We start from the raw sequence: 14,534 nt of genomic DNA on the forward strand, positions 1-14,534 counted from the left end.
TAGGCCTTCTGAAATGTGAGAGCAGCTTTATTAATCACTTATCTCCCCAGTGGAGTTTGTGTGTGCAGACACCTTACTTTCAGTATTCTTTCCGAAACCATCTGTGCCACACTAAAAGAACTACGCACTGCAAACTGCTGCTGTCATCTTTTATTCAGGCAATGGAATTCATACTTAGGCCTCATTTATGAACCAATTACGTCACTGTACTAATCTTTTATCTTCTGCTTCAACTAATCCATGCTTTTTTGCCTGTCTTGATCTATTGCAGCTCCTTTTTAACAACTTTAATTATGAATGCTTCTGACAAGAACAAGGTTCTTTATTTTGTTTGTTTTTACTTTTTTTGCTTTACTTAGAAAGCATAAATCTGTGCTTTACATGCTAATACCTAGAAAGAAAAATAAAATATAAGCTAGTGCAGACATTAACACTATTTAGAAGAAACAAGAAGCAATCAGGGCATATGGAGCTGTAGGAGAAGGTACAGGATGAAAATTGACTTCTGTGTCAAACATGCATGCATTCCAATGCTTCCAAAGACTATACCTGCCAGTGTTGTTCTTACCACAGATCATGCACTGCCAAATGCAGATTTGAGCCTCTACATAATTACACTTGTTACCTTAATGTTTTGCACAGATCCAACAATTTGTTTGAACACTTAGAGCACAATAAGTGTAAGTATAGCCACTAAGAGGTGTTTTATGAGAAGTGCAATGGAAATAACACATTAAATATTAAAGCATCTACCTGTGCAGCTGAAGAAATAGTGTTCTCTGAGATTCAAGAGGTTCAGCATCCCATCAATTGCATTCTGCACTGTGTTGCACTGTCACACAGCAGTACTCACAGAACCTTCCCCTTAAGTCTACAATTTTTTTCCCCTCAGTTTTTTTTTTAAGTTGTTTTTTTGTAAAACAGCTTTTTAAGGATTTCAGCTAACCATCAGGGCAATTAACAAATTCATGAACTGTAAGGTAAATTAGACATCACTGATCAATAAGAACAGATCTAAACTACCAGCATTATCTAAAGTTGTAATTGAAAAGAAGTGTATGCTTACATATGTTGGAGTATCCAAAGAATCTGTATTCACCAGAACTGGAGGGGGATTTGCCTTTAAAAGAAGAATTAATATATATATATTATACAACATAGAAGAAAATACAAACAGTAATTATACAGTATTTGTTTTGCTGGCTTTCTCAGAGGACTGTTAAAAGGTGGCCTCAGCTTAAGAATCTCCAAAATGGACTCTTCTGAAACACCTGCTTCTAGCCTGAAGAAAGTGCTTGCCTGCCAAAGACACGCTATGAGCTTATTTATTTTGTACACGAATTCTGTCTCTTATGCTGTTTTTCAAGAGGATAAAAACAAATAAACATGCCATAATTTGACACAATATCAGCTACTCTAATATTTGTGATGTAAAATTCAAAATTGCTTCACAAGACAGCATCCTGAATACAATTGGTTTTGATTACATCTTCTTTCTACCAGGAAGTTTTTGTACTATTTTTGTTCTGCTTTGTTTCAAAACAAAACTGTAAGCTGCAAAATGCAAACTTATAAAAGTTCCTCAAAACAGACATGCGAAAGCAAATCCATATCAGCAGACATTCACTCATGGCATAGCAGCATGCACTTCTATTGGAAATTTTTTATCAATTCATAGGCTATAATGAAGGTTGGAGATTACTGCCATAGGTATAGGAAATTACATAGCATTCTTACTGGCTGGGAACTGGCAGAATAAAGAAACATTTTTATTCATTTACGTTATTGAAGATGTTCCAATGAAAGCACGGTTTCAGCTGAAAGAAAATCCATACGGATCAGAGGAATTTACCTGAAACACTCTGAAACAGACTTTTTACTTTCTCATTGACTATCTCCTTCAAAATCAGTTGCAAGTCTTTTTCTCCTTTTAATTCTTAATATATTAGGAAGAGACTGAGTGGGATATAAACACTTTTTAGGCCTCATCCTAATAGCAAGCACAAAAAGAGAAGTCACGAGAGTCTGCATTCTTTCTGATATAACTAGAGGCCCCTCCCACTGACAGAGGAACTTCCAAGATCTACAGGCTGGAAACACTAGCATCTATCCTGATCTAAGAACAACAAAAAAATGCCAAAAGCATGGAAATATATTCTTGACCCCAAATAATGTCGATGTATTAAGTCCAATATGAGATGCACAAACTCAGTGACACAACACAACATTCATCACAACTCCGTTAAAGCTGTATAGAGATTTTTATGTATAAAAATTTCTCATCTTTAAAATTAAAATATTCATTATCTTTTCTCATCTTTCTGTGTGTATATACATGTATGTCTAAGCATATGTGTCTCAATTTAATTATCTGTAATAAAAGCTAGTATTAAACACTCAAAGACTTACAAGAACATGACAATTACAAAAGTTTCACTACCACTAGAACAGCGTACTTCTGAGAAATATAACTCCACCCCCAAAAGTCACAAAGGGCTGACCTAGACTGAGGCGAAAATAAACTATCATTATCAGGCAGGAGTTATCAGTCTGTCATTAGGCTGATGTATCAGAAGCTAGGCCCACGGCGTTTAATAAGTACTAAATTCAAAAGGTATCTGCACTAGTTAATAGAGCTGACTATAAAAAAGGAAATAAAACGGATAACACTTATGACTCTTTCCAGTTGCCATCAAATACCCCTCTCACATAGCAATTCTTTCAGTACACACATGGACAGACCTTATTCAGTACATAAATCAAGTATTAGTTACCAATGTCATGATATAAAGCTTGTCAAAAAAATCTATAATACTACAAAGCCTTATTTTTCAGTGTATTCAGTTTGTAATTGGAAATCTAATGTCCACTGGGTCCATAGAAGACCAGCACACATAATATTTATTTTATAGTAGAGCAATGATCAATTTTCAATTTATAAAAAAAAAAAAAAAGATTATTTTTGAAGGTTTAATAACATTTTTTAGATTGCACTCAACTTCAGATTTTTTTTTTAACTTTACAATTCTGTAATATGAAAGTAATTCAACAGGAGTGCCAGTAAAATGTTTCAGAGACTAACCAACCAACACATGCAAAACATCTTCCATTAAGTGACTGGTTCTAGCACTCCTTCAGCACTTATCCACAGTCTCTTTCAGAGGGAACCATACACCACGATTTCCAAGCAGGAAGGAGAAAAGATTTGTGCCAGTCATTTCCAAAGGCAGGGTTAGACACTGCAAAGATACAGGGCAGCATCTAACTCAAAATAGCAAATGTTCTTGAAAGGAAGACCTAGTATTTTGGTCTGTTATGCAAGACTTCTCCAAATTACCCAACAGTTTTGAGCTACTATGCCAGGGCTTGTTCAAATATTTAAAAGCTATTTGACAAGTTTGTTTACAAGCAGACTTGGGCTTGCCTAAGGGGTGAAGTGACTAACAAAGTAGAGAAATGTATCTGTTTCATAAAAACGCATCTGCCAAATCCAAAGTTGATAACTATGATATCTTCCAATTGCTTAGAATTATGTATGATGCAGAATTCTATAGCTAACTCCTGCAGGCACCTACACACACCCACTAGACAGAGGTATAAGTCACTCAATTCTCACTGTCCTACCTGTAAGTCAGCACCAGTCAGCAGATACGAACACTGTCAAAGCAACGGCAGTTAAGTAGTCTCAAAGAAGACAAGTATATATATACACATAAGTATGTATGTTAGTGCTTATTATTACAATGATTTTAAATTCAATTTAGCTTACTGACAGTACCCTGAAAGTAAATGTTACTGGAGACTCAACTATCTTTACTCATTTAATCTGACAGCAGAGGTCCACTGGGTTCCCTGGTCTGTCTGTCTTGTATGTGATGTGGATAGAATTCCTCCAAAAGAAGGAAATAGATTTGATGCTAATCATATTTCTTGTTTGCCTGGTAAGAAAAGTATGGGTGACAGACTCACGTAAACATATATCCACTAGAAATTGGACTTGTAAAAACAGACTAAAATCTATTGATAAGTGACTGGATTGTGTAAAATTTATGGAGAAAAAGATTGCCACTTATTGCAAGTTCAGCCGAGCAGCTTGAAGGTGGACCTTAAGGAAAAATTACTGATGTGCAGAATACAGAAATATCCCACTATTATTCTTGACAGCTTAATTCTCTTCTGAAGTTAACAGGTATCTGTTACCAAACAATTCCAAAACGAGGCACGTTTTCTCCAAAGGTGTGCACCCGTCACTGATTATTTTTGCACCAAAACTCACAATAAAAGTCTGAATAAAATAAAAGCAGAATGGGTATCATTTCCAAAATTGTACCATTATCTATCCCAAATTACTCCATAGCTAGCCATGCTGCAGTGACACATCCAAAATTGCATGCAAGAATTTACTGTTAACCCATGTTTACAGATTACTCTGATATACTGGCAACTTTGGAGCTGATATGCTTTTTATTGTTTGTTTTTGTGTTGGCATTGGGTGACCTAAAGGATGATGCCCAAGAAGTGAAGTTGAGTCTATGAATTAAATGATTAGGAATAGAGTTGAAAAATGAAACAAAAAGAACACCTTTTATATCTTAGTGTGCCTCAATCATATTAATACCAACAACAGAAATAGAAGAGCAAAGGAGAAAAGTCAGTGAAAGACATATACTGAGTGTAAGAGATGAAATGATAATTTAACTAATACATCAGTCAGGGTGACTGACTGGCTTTAGAACCATCTTACCTGAACACAAAATACCCAATTTTTTCTTTTCTTTCCATTCTTTTGGAGTGTTATTTTTAGTAATTTCACAAAAATGTTAGTATTTCTCTATGTGAAATAGATACATTTTTTAAATGGACTAAAATCTGCTATAAAACAAAAACGAGGATGAAGCAGTAGTACATTACCACTTTGACTATTTCACAGTTAGTCTAAAACCTGATCCAGAGTTCCAAAACATTAATTTAAACAAAGAAATGAAATAAGTGATATAAATAAGAGCAAAACAAATTTATCAAAAACAACAAAAAAGAATAAAAACCTGTGGTATGGTGGATGGGATGACAGTGGTCTCAGCAGGGACTGGTGGGACAGGGATCACAGGGACAATGGGAGAAGAGGAAGGAACAGCTTCTGTGGGCTAAAAATCACCAATAACATGTCAAAAACAAGGAGAGCTAGGAAAACATTATAAAACAAGCAAAACTTAAATTTAATACATTTAAAAAAATCTGAATAAAACATATGGATTTAGAGACTCTAACCACAGCTGAAAGCAAACAAACAGCAACATGCTTGTGTCAAAGCGCCCAAAGAAGTGAGGCACATCTGCACCACTTGTTCATACCAAGCTACTCACCTGGCAGTGCAGGGTACTAAGGCTTTAGGTATATGAAAGAAGACTTGCTCACATCAATGGACAGAATCCGGGGGACACAAAACCCCTCAGAATTATACAACAATGAGCAAAAAAAAAAAAGGGGGGGGGGGAACAATGCCTGAAGTTGATAGCAGAGAATAAAGTTTAAGTTCTTTTTTGATAAATGGGAAAATCTACAGTACTTTGAGCATTCCAAACTAAGCACAAGTTGAAGAAAATCTTCTTCTCAAACAGTTGGAAGATCCTAACACTGATTCATTTCAACATTTCAAAAAACTTTAAAAAGGTTTACAAATATAAGGTACAACATCTTTGGCGGAGTAGGATTTTGGGTTGGGGCATCTTAATTCAACAGGTAAGCTACTGACATATAAGCGACAAGGGAACAAGTCTACAAATAGCATTCTGGGCAAAACATTGATTCAAATCATTCTGAGGTGCTAACATTCTGGTTGTCAACAAGCTGTCAGCAACATAAACTGATGGCAACCACTATCAGAATCCCAGGCTGAACAACAGATCAAAGTTCTTTGCAACTCAGTTGTTCAAGACATTCTCATGAAAACATGCTGAAGTATAACGACAAAATGAAATTAGTAATGCTGAAAGTAAACAAATCTCTCAAACATATGAGTACAAAGCATTTGAAATGCTTGAATTCTTTTAAAACACCAAGCAACGTGCACCAATACCATAACTAAAGAGTAAAAGCAAAGATCAACAAAACCTAACACCATCCAAGAGAAGTAAACCTTATAAAAAACAGACAGTATTTTGATTTTCCAGCTCTATCTAAAATTAACAGCCGGTGTAAAATGTTGCAGCTATTGAAAGATGTTAGCACAAGGTATCTTTGATGTCTTGTGAGATTATTACTAATGCCATTTAACCGTGCTCACAAGGGCTGCAGCAACATTTTTTGTGTGCATAAGTAAGGGGGGAGAGGGGTACCAGAATCTAATTTGGTCTAGAAAAATACATTTCCCAAAAGATGTGGCACATGCTCGGCACAACAAAACTCCAGTTATCAGGAGATCAATGGTGCAGCCTTTAGAGGACAGATCAAATTAAATGGCTTCAGCAGTTACTTAGCCCACATACACAAAAATAAACCTCCTCTTCAAATCTGTCTTGGTCTAAAACAAGCAGCTTCACCTATGTGAGCGGAGTAAAAATCCTATTAGACAAACAGTGAGATATTAAAATACAACACTGGGCCAAAAAGTTAACCATGAGCAGGTTCGAAATGTCCTCCTTTACAGTTACAACTGCTGGAACAAGAGGAGGTAAAAAACAAACCCACGTTATTCTCAGTTGTTGACCACACGACCACATGCTCTTAGGCTCAAAGTAACTGACACAGTAGAGGTTTTCTTCGTACGCCAACCCTCACATCTATCATCATACTGCTTTACTTCTCTACTTCATTCTTTCTCAGTCCCTAATGCCCTGTCTCTCAGGGCGTTTCATTCCAACCACTTCAAGAACTCTCCCAACAGTTCCAATTCTAATTGTTACTATTAATCTTTTAAAACTGGTGTTGTTCCAAGCCCTTTGTGCTTTAACGTACCAATCTTGTAAGCTGTTAGGCTGGTCACCATTCTCTCACTTAATGCTGTTGCTTTGGTATCTGCTTTGTAACAGCAGCCCACCCTGCTCAGCCCAGCTGCCTGACATTCCCTTTGAGTCTTTCTCCACCAGTGGGTGACATGCAAACCCAGGTTAAGATAAGACAATCTTTACTTAAACATGAGCAGTTTTAGGGAGCACGGGAAGTGATGGCTACCACGGGCAGACAGGAAAGAGAAGAGAGGAAGCCCAGCCTTGAAACACACTTATGCTGAATTACTTGAATTTTACTGCTTGACTTACAATTCACACAAGTGGAAATTATGTGAACCATTTAAGTAAAGCTTTTAATTATTCAATTACAGGACTCACAAAGAGTTTCTTTAGAGCAGTTTTATACTTCAGATAGGCTAATTTAACTACATATTTTAGAACCCCCTCTTCGCACACAATTCCTCTACCCTGGCTTTTGATACAGACCACAGTGCTACATGAAATTTAACTACGGAGACTGTAATACAATGGAGGATGCCAGACACTTGTAGAAAAGCAAGAAGCTAGTAATAAAACACCCACCAAAATCACCCAAAAGGGAACACTTTCTGAAATGCACAAAGGTAAAGTATTGGCAGTAGAGACAAGAAAGTTGTTGCAACCTTTTACAAGACAATAGTATGCCATACCCAAAATGCTCACTGCACCACCACTGTGATCACAGCCCAGACTACAAGAACAACGGAGCCCTACAATGGCAATTAGCTGAGCAGACATCTGCAGACAAAGAAGCAGCATCTGGCATGTTTCGATTAGTAAAGTGGGCTGTAACACTGACAGTGACTTCCATGCTGACACCATATATCTAGTCTGCACACATGTGGTACCATGATCACAAGACATTTGTGTTCCACAGTACTGGCACTCAGCCGCAGATCTGTGTGCTGCACGTTTACCAGTCACACCTCTGCCTACTTGTCCTCCTTCCCAGAGCAGGGCAGGTGCTCAGCATGCAGCCTTTTCCAGAGTGAGCATGCAGACAACTTGCACATCTCTTCCTTCCCTTCCCTTTCCCAGCACCAACACTCTTCTGTGCACCTGCAGGTGAAGCACCAGAATGGGACTTCTGCAGATGTGAGGCCTGCAAGTTGTATGCGTATGAGGAACGTGCAAGGGGAAAGAGAGATGCTGCAAGGAATAGAAGACACAGCATAACCCAAGAAAGAGGGGAACCCAAGCAACATTCAGCATGTGTTTTTTCTACGTTTGTATGTATTTTTCTACATGTCCTTGGAGAAAGCCCAAGAAAGAGCAAATCACTTAAACGTGAACTGAGGGTGGGGAAGTGCACTGCCAACAGAAGGGGGAACACTGCTCTTCAACACTGCACCCAAAAAATGTCACCCGGTCATCTTGGATTATTGATTATGAAAAGACAATGCTAGAAATTACAAGGTTTCTAACCTAGAAAATCTTAGTAAGAGAAGAATAATACTCATTTTACTTCACTATGCAACATAATCAGCCTGAAAATGATTGTGTTAATGGTATCTGCCAGAGCAGCTGAACAGGCTCCAACAGCCCAAGGCATCACTCTCTGTGCTCTCCTTCCTAGGAATTTCAGGAAAAAAACATCTATAATGTTTAGAAATTTACCAAATTAATACATTAAATTGTTCTCAAAGACGGAAGCTTACCCTCAAAATAACTTTAAATTAAGACATCTCTGACTACAACATTGAATAATTCTGCTTTAAACAGACAGAAACCCATCTACAATGTAAAGACAGTAATGTGCTAATTAAAAATGAGTCATATCATATATGATATCACTATATCATATTATATTTATTATATATTTACAAACACACAACTTGAACACTATCACACTAAGTGAATCTGTCAGCAGAAATAAATGCATGAAAATCTGCATTAAAAAGTTATCTTAATACAACAGCCACAAGAAAATTTGTTGGGTACCAGTGTAACGTGATAAACATTCTAACTGTATAAATAAAAAAAGTAATCAACTTTACAAGTCATATGTTTAAGAAAAACTAATTTAGTGATGCATTTTTCAGCATTAAAGTGATGGCAGTAAACACCTCCTGATCTAATACTAAAGTCGAGACCTTGTGAAAAGAAAGAACACCTCCATTTTCTCATCTTTAACCAACATATAACAAGTTCTATGACGAAATACCAGCTAATCTGAAGAGAATCAAAGCACCATGCTCACCTGGAAGCAGATCACCAGATCAAATTCCACGATCAAGTACCAGAAGATAACATGTTGGCAAACAAAACTAAAGCAAACCACATCTTCTTCCCTTTCATTAATTTATTATCTGAAAAGAACACTGCATGCAGTGCAATAATCTTAATGGAAGAATAGTGACTAGAAATATTCCTTTGCCAAGTAGACTTCATTAATTACTACTGTGACTGCTAACAATAAAACATGTGGGGAAAAAAAAGGTAACAGCAAGGTAGACCTAATCTCATCTTACAAGAGCACAAAATCTTACAGAACTGCACACCTTGCCTAGTGCAATACGTACCTTTTCTAAGTAACAGTTAGAGCACGAGCCATCAGACACCCAACCACTAGCAGCTTTAACTTTTGCTGTGCTTTTTGTAGGACTCTTTTTTACACTATCACGCAGGTTAGTAAATTTTCCTCTGTGTTTGGAAGAGGCTGGCAGTGTGGATGAACTAAAAGAAGTATGGAAGCCCAGTGCCTGCTGCTGCTGCTGGAAAGGCTGCTTTGGCTGCACATGGCGATTTTGATGTATCTCCATTCTGGGGTTCCTGGTTAAATCAGTTAGCTTGAGAGTTCCCATTTCACAGTCATCTGTAGCACCGTAGTGTTTGTAGCTGTGACAGGAAGCAGTCATTAAACTAGCAAGATAACAGTCCTTTCTGGGAGGAAAAGGAGCAAAAGTATTCCAAAAAATATTGCCTCCTGAAAAAGTTTAAAATAATATTGTTTTCTGGATTATGCTCATAGGAAAAAAAAGCACAACAGTGAACACTGTGTTAGCTAGGACCGCATGTAGTGTACTCTGTCACGCTATTTAAAGAGCACCATTGAACCACCACACAACAGTCAATTTGCTAGGCATAAATAATCAATGCAATGCACAAATTATTGAATAGATGGCAAAACTCATCTGACTATTAAAAAGCAGCTATGAAAGGCTAGTTTTCTCTCCTATATAAACTGCTCCTATCCCTAAACTTTGCTGTATTTTTACAATCTTTCTGATATTTGCTACTAGAAATTATTTTACAATGTTTATTCCTTCTCTGCAAAACACTTTACAGGGGCTGAATTACTTTGTGTTCATCTTTTAAATGCTCACATTTCCATGAATATCAGTACTGTGAAACCACAATTTTAAGGTACTCACTGTTTAAAATAATAGTTTTAAAATTAATCCTTCTAAAAAGAGATAACTTTTAAAAGTTAAGCTCACAAAGACTACATGAAAATTGACACCTAAATAGGGCCACTTCCATGCCAAGGCTCACTGCAGGATGAGGTTGGTTCTCACCACATAGCTCCAGAGCAGTGCAGTCTATGTTATCTGCCTCTTGCCCTATGGGTCTGGTCTAGGAACACACTGTGAATCTGAATTTCTATCTGGCACTGAGCATGGTAAGAATGAAGGATGCTAGCACACAGGAAACAAATCTTGATTAGGTCAGCTGTACTATGATGAAGCAGAGACGTTTTATCAGTTCAAAGCATTAAAACAGTATTTTCCCTTCTACTGTACACTCTTCTACAGTAAACCTGGCTACAACAATATGAGTCAGCATAATTATAACACAGAATAAAAAAAATAGAAATACAGTACAAACATTTTACAGTTATTTATAGCATGGATATTAAGATAGAAATAAGAACTGACAGATGCTCCTCTAATCACCAAGAACTGCCACGTCTCATCTTCTCCCCAGAATGGATGTAATCAAGAGCTGCATCATTAATGCAATACTTAAAAATACGGAGACAGAAAGGTTTCTGGACAGTGACAGAAAGCTGGGAACATGTTGGTTATACAGAGCCTCACAGATGTGGGTTTGTGCATGGTGGGTGTGTCTTCTGCCACTGCAACAGCAGGGAGAGGGATGAGAATGTGCTGCTAACACTAACAGGCAGATGTATGTGGGTTGTACAGAGACCCCAGAAACTCCAGATTTTATTAGTGAAGGGCAAAGGCAGAGAGAAAGATAAGCATACTGTGAATGTGCATAGAGGTGAACAGTTCACAACAAGCACATCACAACTAGTTTTTTTCTCCTTGAAGAAAATTCCACACATACATTAATAGTGAGCAAACATGAAATATCAAGTTTGCAGAAAACACAGACTAACTACCTTCTTGCTTCAAGTGAAAATCAGCTTTGAGATGCACCACTGAGAATGCAAAGAACTGCTGGATGCCATGCTCTTGGAAACCGAGCTGTCTTACTTGGAACACTTTCCTCCAGACAAAAGGAAAGACACAGAGAATTCACACCTCCGGTGCTTCAGACATGCTGACTTCAGTGGCAAAAGAATAAAGAAGATATAGCAGATAGTTGAAAATAGTGCACAGACATTTCTGGAAGTCCAAGTGTCCCTAAGACACTTGGTCCCTAAGACCATGTCAGTAAGATATTGTTTTCTTTTTTTTTTTTTAATCATCAATAGAAAAACACAGGCAGCAATGAAGTTTAGTGTTCCATGGGTATGGAAAGAGAACAGTGGTCACAGAAAAATGGGCAGAAGAAGAAAGGAATTTATAATAACCAGGAAGTTAGGCTTACAGAGCACAATCTTGGTGTAAACAAAATGAAAAGATAATAGGAAAAAACAACAAAGAGAAAGCAATAAAGACGAGGAATGCTATTCACAGAGATCAGATATTTGAGAGTCAGAGATTATTCTGCCAAATTACATTCACATGAATGATGTAAGGCAACACCTGCCTTGAGGTTGTACCAGCAAAAGAAAAATCTGTGGGGGAGCAGAAGGACATATGGATGATTCAAAGAAAGAAAAACAGTTATGTAACTAAAGCAGCACAGATCTGACAAGATTCTCCTCTGACTGCAGAGAGCTTGTGAGTGTTCTCTGCAGACTGCATTAATTGCTAGCATTAACTACTTCACCCTGCTGCCAAGCGCTAAGTGATTTCACATAACTAGAGGGGGTTCAGGATGAGGCTGTACTGTGATAATACCTACAGACTGAACTACCTGTTGCTAACATGGAGGTGAATCGTATTCGTTCTTTTAAATTACTACAGATGCAATTTGCAGTCATCACTTCAACCAGGCATTATGTAATTTTTTCTTTAAAATATACAACACAGAGTTTTTGTGGCAATCTGTTAAAATGCCAATAACACATTACAAGTAGTATTTCTTCAAGAATCACCTTCCTTCTGCGTTCTTTGATAACTACCCCAAAGCTGGCAACAACAAAGCAGGGATACCAGAATTAACATCTGACTGACATCTACTGCAAGGTCTTTTTTCAAGTCGAGGTAAACTTCAAGAGGCAGCTTTCATAACTTCAAAAAGAAATTGTAAACCTTAAGAGAATTCTCCAAAAATAATTCTGTACTTCACTCCTCCCGTTGCCTTTCAGCAGTTACCACACATACTGCAACTTCTCTTAATAGAGCTTGACAGATAAAGACCAGCCCACATTCCTTACAGTTTCATGAAAGTAGGAAAGAAAGTATCTACAAAAGTGAACAAAACCTAAGTAGGAAGGTAGGAAGAAATTGACATGGCTGAAAATACGTGCCATATTTCATTTCCAGAGATACATACTTTAATTCTATATCTTTCTGTGAACTACATCTTTGAATGCCACAGGACACTTCACTAAGGAAGTCTGCCACCTGAAGAACTGCACATCAATTTTCTTCAAAACAACTAAAGTCAATATTCGTCTAAACATATCTTCTGGGATAGACAGACTGCTTGGTGGGGTCCAAAGTTGGGAAGAAGGTACAGATTCCATCCATCCTTATTTACAAACCACGTTAGCTGCCCAGAACACCAAAGACTAGGGACATGAACACTGCTGCACCAGCTATACCATGTTCCTCCTGAAATCAGTGCTACCCTGTGGCCTGGGCATGACTTCAGTAAAAACTGCATCTCTGTGAGCGCTCTGTATTAAAACCACCCGGCCAGCACAGTAGGTATGACTAAACATAAATGGTTATTTGTTTTCTTTGTCTGTTTAAAAACAAGGCAACAAATTGATTCTCTAACCTACTTTTCTACTCAGATGTCAGGCACTTTATAATTAACTCAAATGAACTTAAAACTTTAAAATTAAATACAAAAACAAACAAACAAAAAGCCCACAAATAGCTTTTATGGGGGAAACAGCAACAGCAGAATATCAGGAAAATCACAAATGGTGAAGATGACCTCAACTGATTTACGGATAAATGAGCAATTTATTTACTGTCAATGCTTTCCTACAATCTTCATCTTACAAAAGCAACCCACCAAGGATCAATTTGTACCATAATTACTGCAATCAGAAATAAAGCAACAAAGGCAGTGATGGTAAGGGCATTGTTACTTGCTTAGGCCAAACAGAGAATTTTAGGGCAGAGAACATCAACTGCTATATCCATAAGCAATAGCATAAGAGCACAAAGGCTGTCCAGCAGCACGTAGGATCAAGTTCTACTCTGTAGCAGTAGAGATTTGCTATGAGATAAATGGAAACCTGCCACTTGGCAGTAGGGAGCCTGGAGTCCCAAAGCAACTGCCAGCTCTGACACAGTGCCCAGATGCCTCTCAATAGGTAAAACCTTCAGGTGCTGAGAACTGCATGCAAATATGAGCAATAACTGCAAAGTTTTGGCAACCAACAACCCACCTCTCGTCTCTGTCAGGATCTGAAAATGTAACCTTATCAACTGAATTCCATCCTGAATAACACTTCTTCCAAAGGAGGGTACCAGCCCCCTCTAACTCTGGTGTTCAGAAGGAGTTACACAGTTCAAAATAATTTGTCTTGTCAGCATTCTGCAAGACTGCTTCGATGACCAGAAGTCAGCCATATTCCTAATATGCATACCAAGTTAATTCTGGTTTTAATAAAGGTAAGTATGATCTTGGTTTTCCAAATACTCAGCTAACATCCAGCACACCAAGCCCAATGCCACAGGTTAATCACTTACATTCACCAAGCAACCTTGAACTTGAGTTCAAAACAGAATTACAGGCTCCTCACTAAGGTTCGTAAATGTTATGAGAATGAATTAAATGCATTTAATTTATTATTCAACACAAAGCCATTTAAACAACATCACTCTTAAAAACTGTAGCTTTCATTATTACTCTGAAAAGCCTACAAAAAAGCCTAGGTAATGTTTCAGCATTAGAAAAAAATCGAGGAAAGGAAAAATATACTCTAAGTCTTCATTATAGAAAAATAACTACACTCTAAGACATCCTGGGACTGATGCTCTTCAGCATTTTTACCAATTACCTAGTCAGTGGGACTGTGTGCACCCTCAACCAGTTTGCTGATAGCACCAAGCTGAGTAGCACAGTGGA

At 37.6% G+C, this 14,534-nt stretch overlaps 1 protein-coding gene across 9 annotated transcripts in view; it reads right to left on the reverse strand.

The window, feature by feature from the left end:
* Positions 1-14,534, reverse strand: part of DLG1 (discs large MAGUK scaffold protein 1) — a 129,963-nt gene that overhangs the window by 45,600 nt on the left and 69,829 nt on the right. For 5 of the 9 annotated variants that reach the window (XM_065747829.1, XM_065747833.1, XM_065747828.1 and 2 more), the window contains exons 5-6: positions 5,046-5,144; positions 1,067-1,120 (exon numbers count right to left, since the gene is read on the reverse strand). In XM_065747829.1, coding sequence (XP_065603901.1) covers positions 1,067-1,120; positions 5,046-5,144 — 153 coding nt within the window. The remainder of the gene's footprint in view (positions 1-1,066; positions 1,121-5,045; positions 5,145-14,534) is intronic. The other 4 variants (XM_065747834.1, XM_065747832.1, XM_065747831.1 and 1 more) reach the window with 1 other exon arrangement.

Source organism: Cyrtonyx montezumae, unplaced genomic scaffold, assembly GCF_038088225.1.
Source record: "Cyrtonyx montezumae isolate F1298 unplaced genomic scaffold, pur_monq_1.0 scaffold_5, whole genome shotgun sequence".
Lineage (NCBI taxonomy): Eukaryota > Metazoa > Chordata > Aves > Galliformes > Odontophoridae > Cyrtonyx > Cyrtonyx montezumae.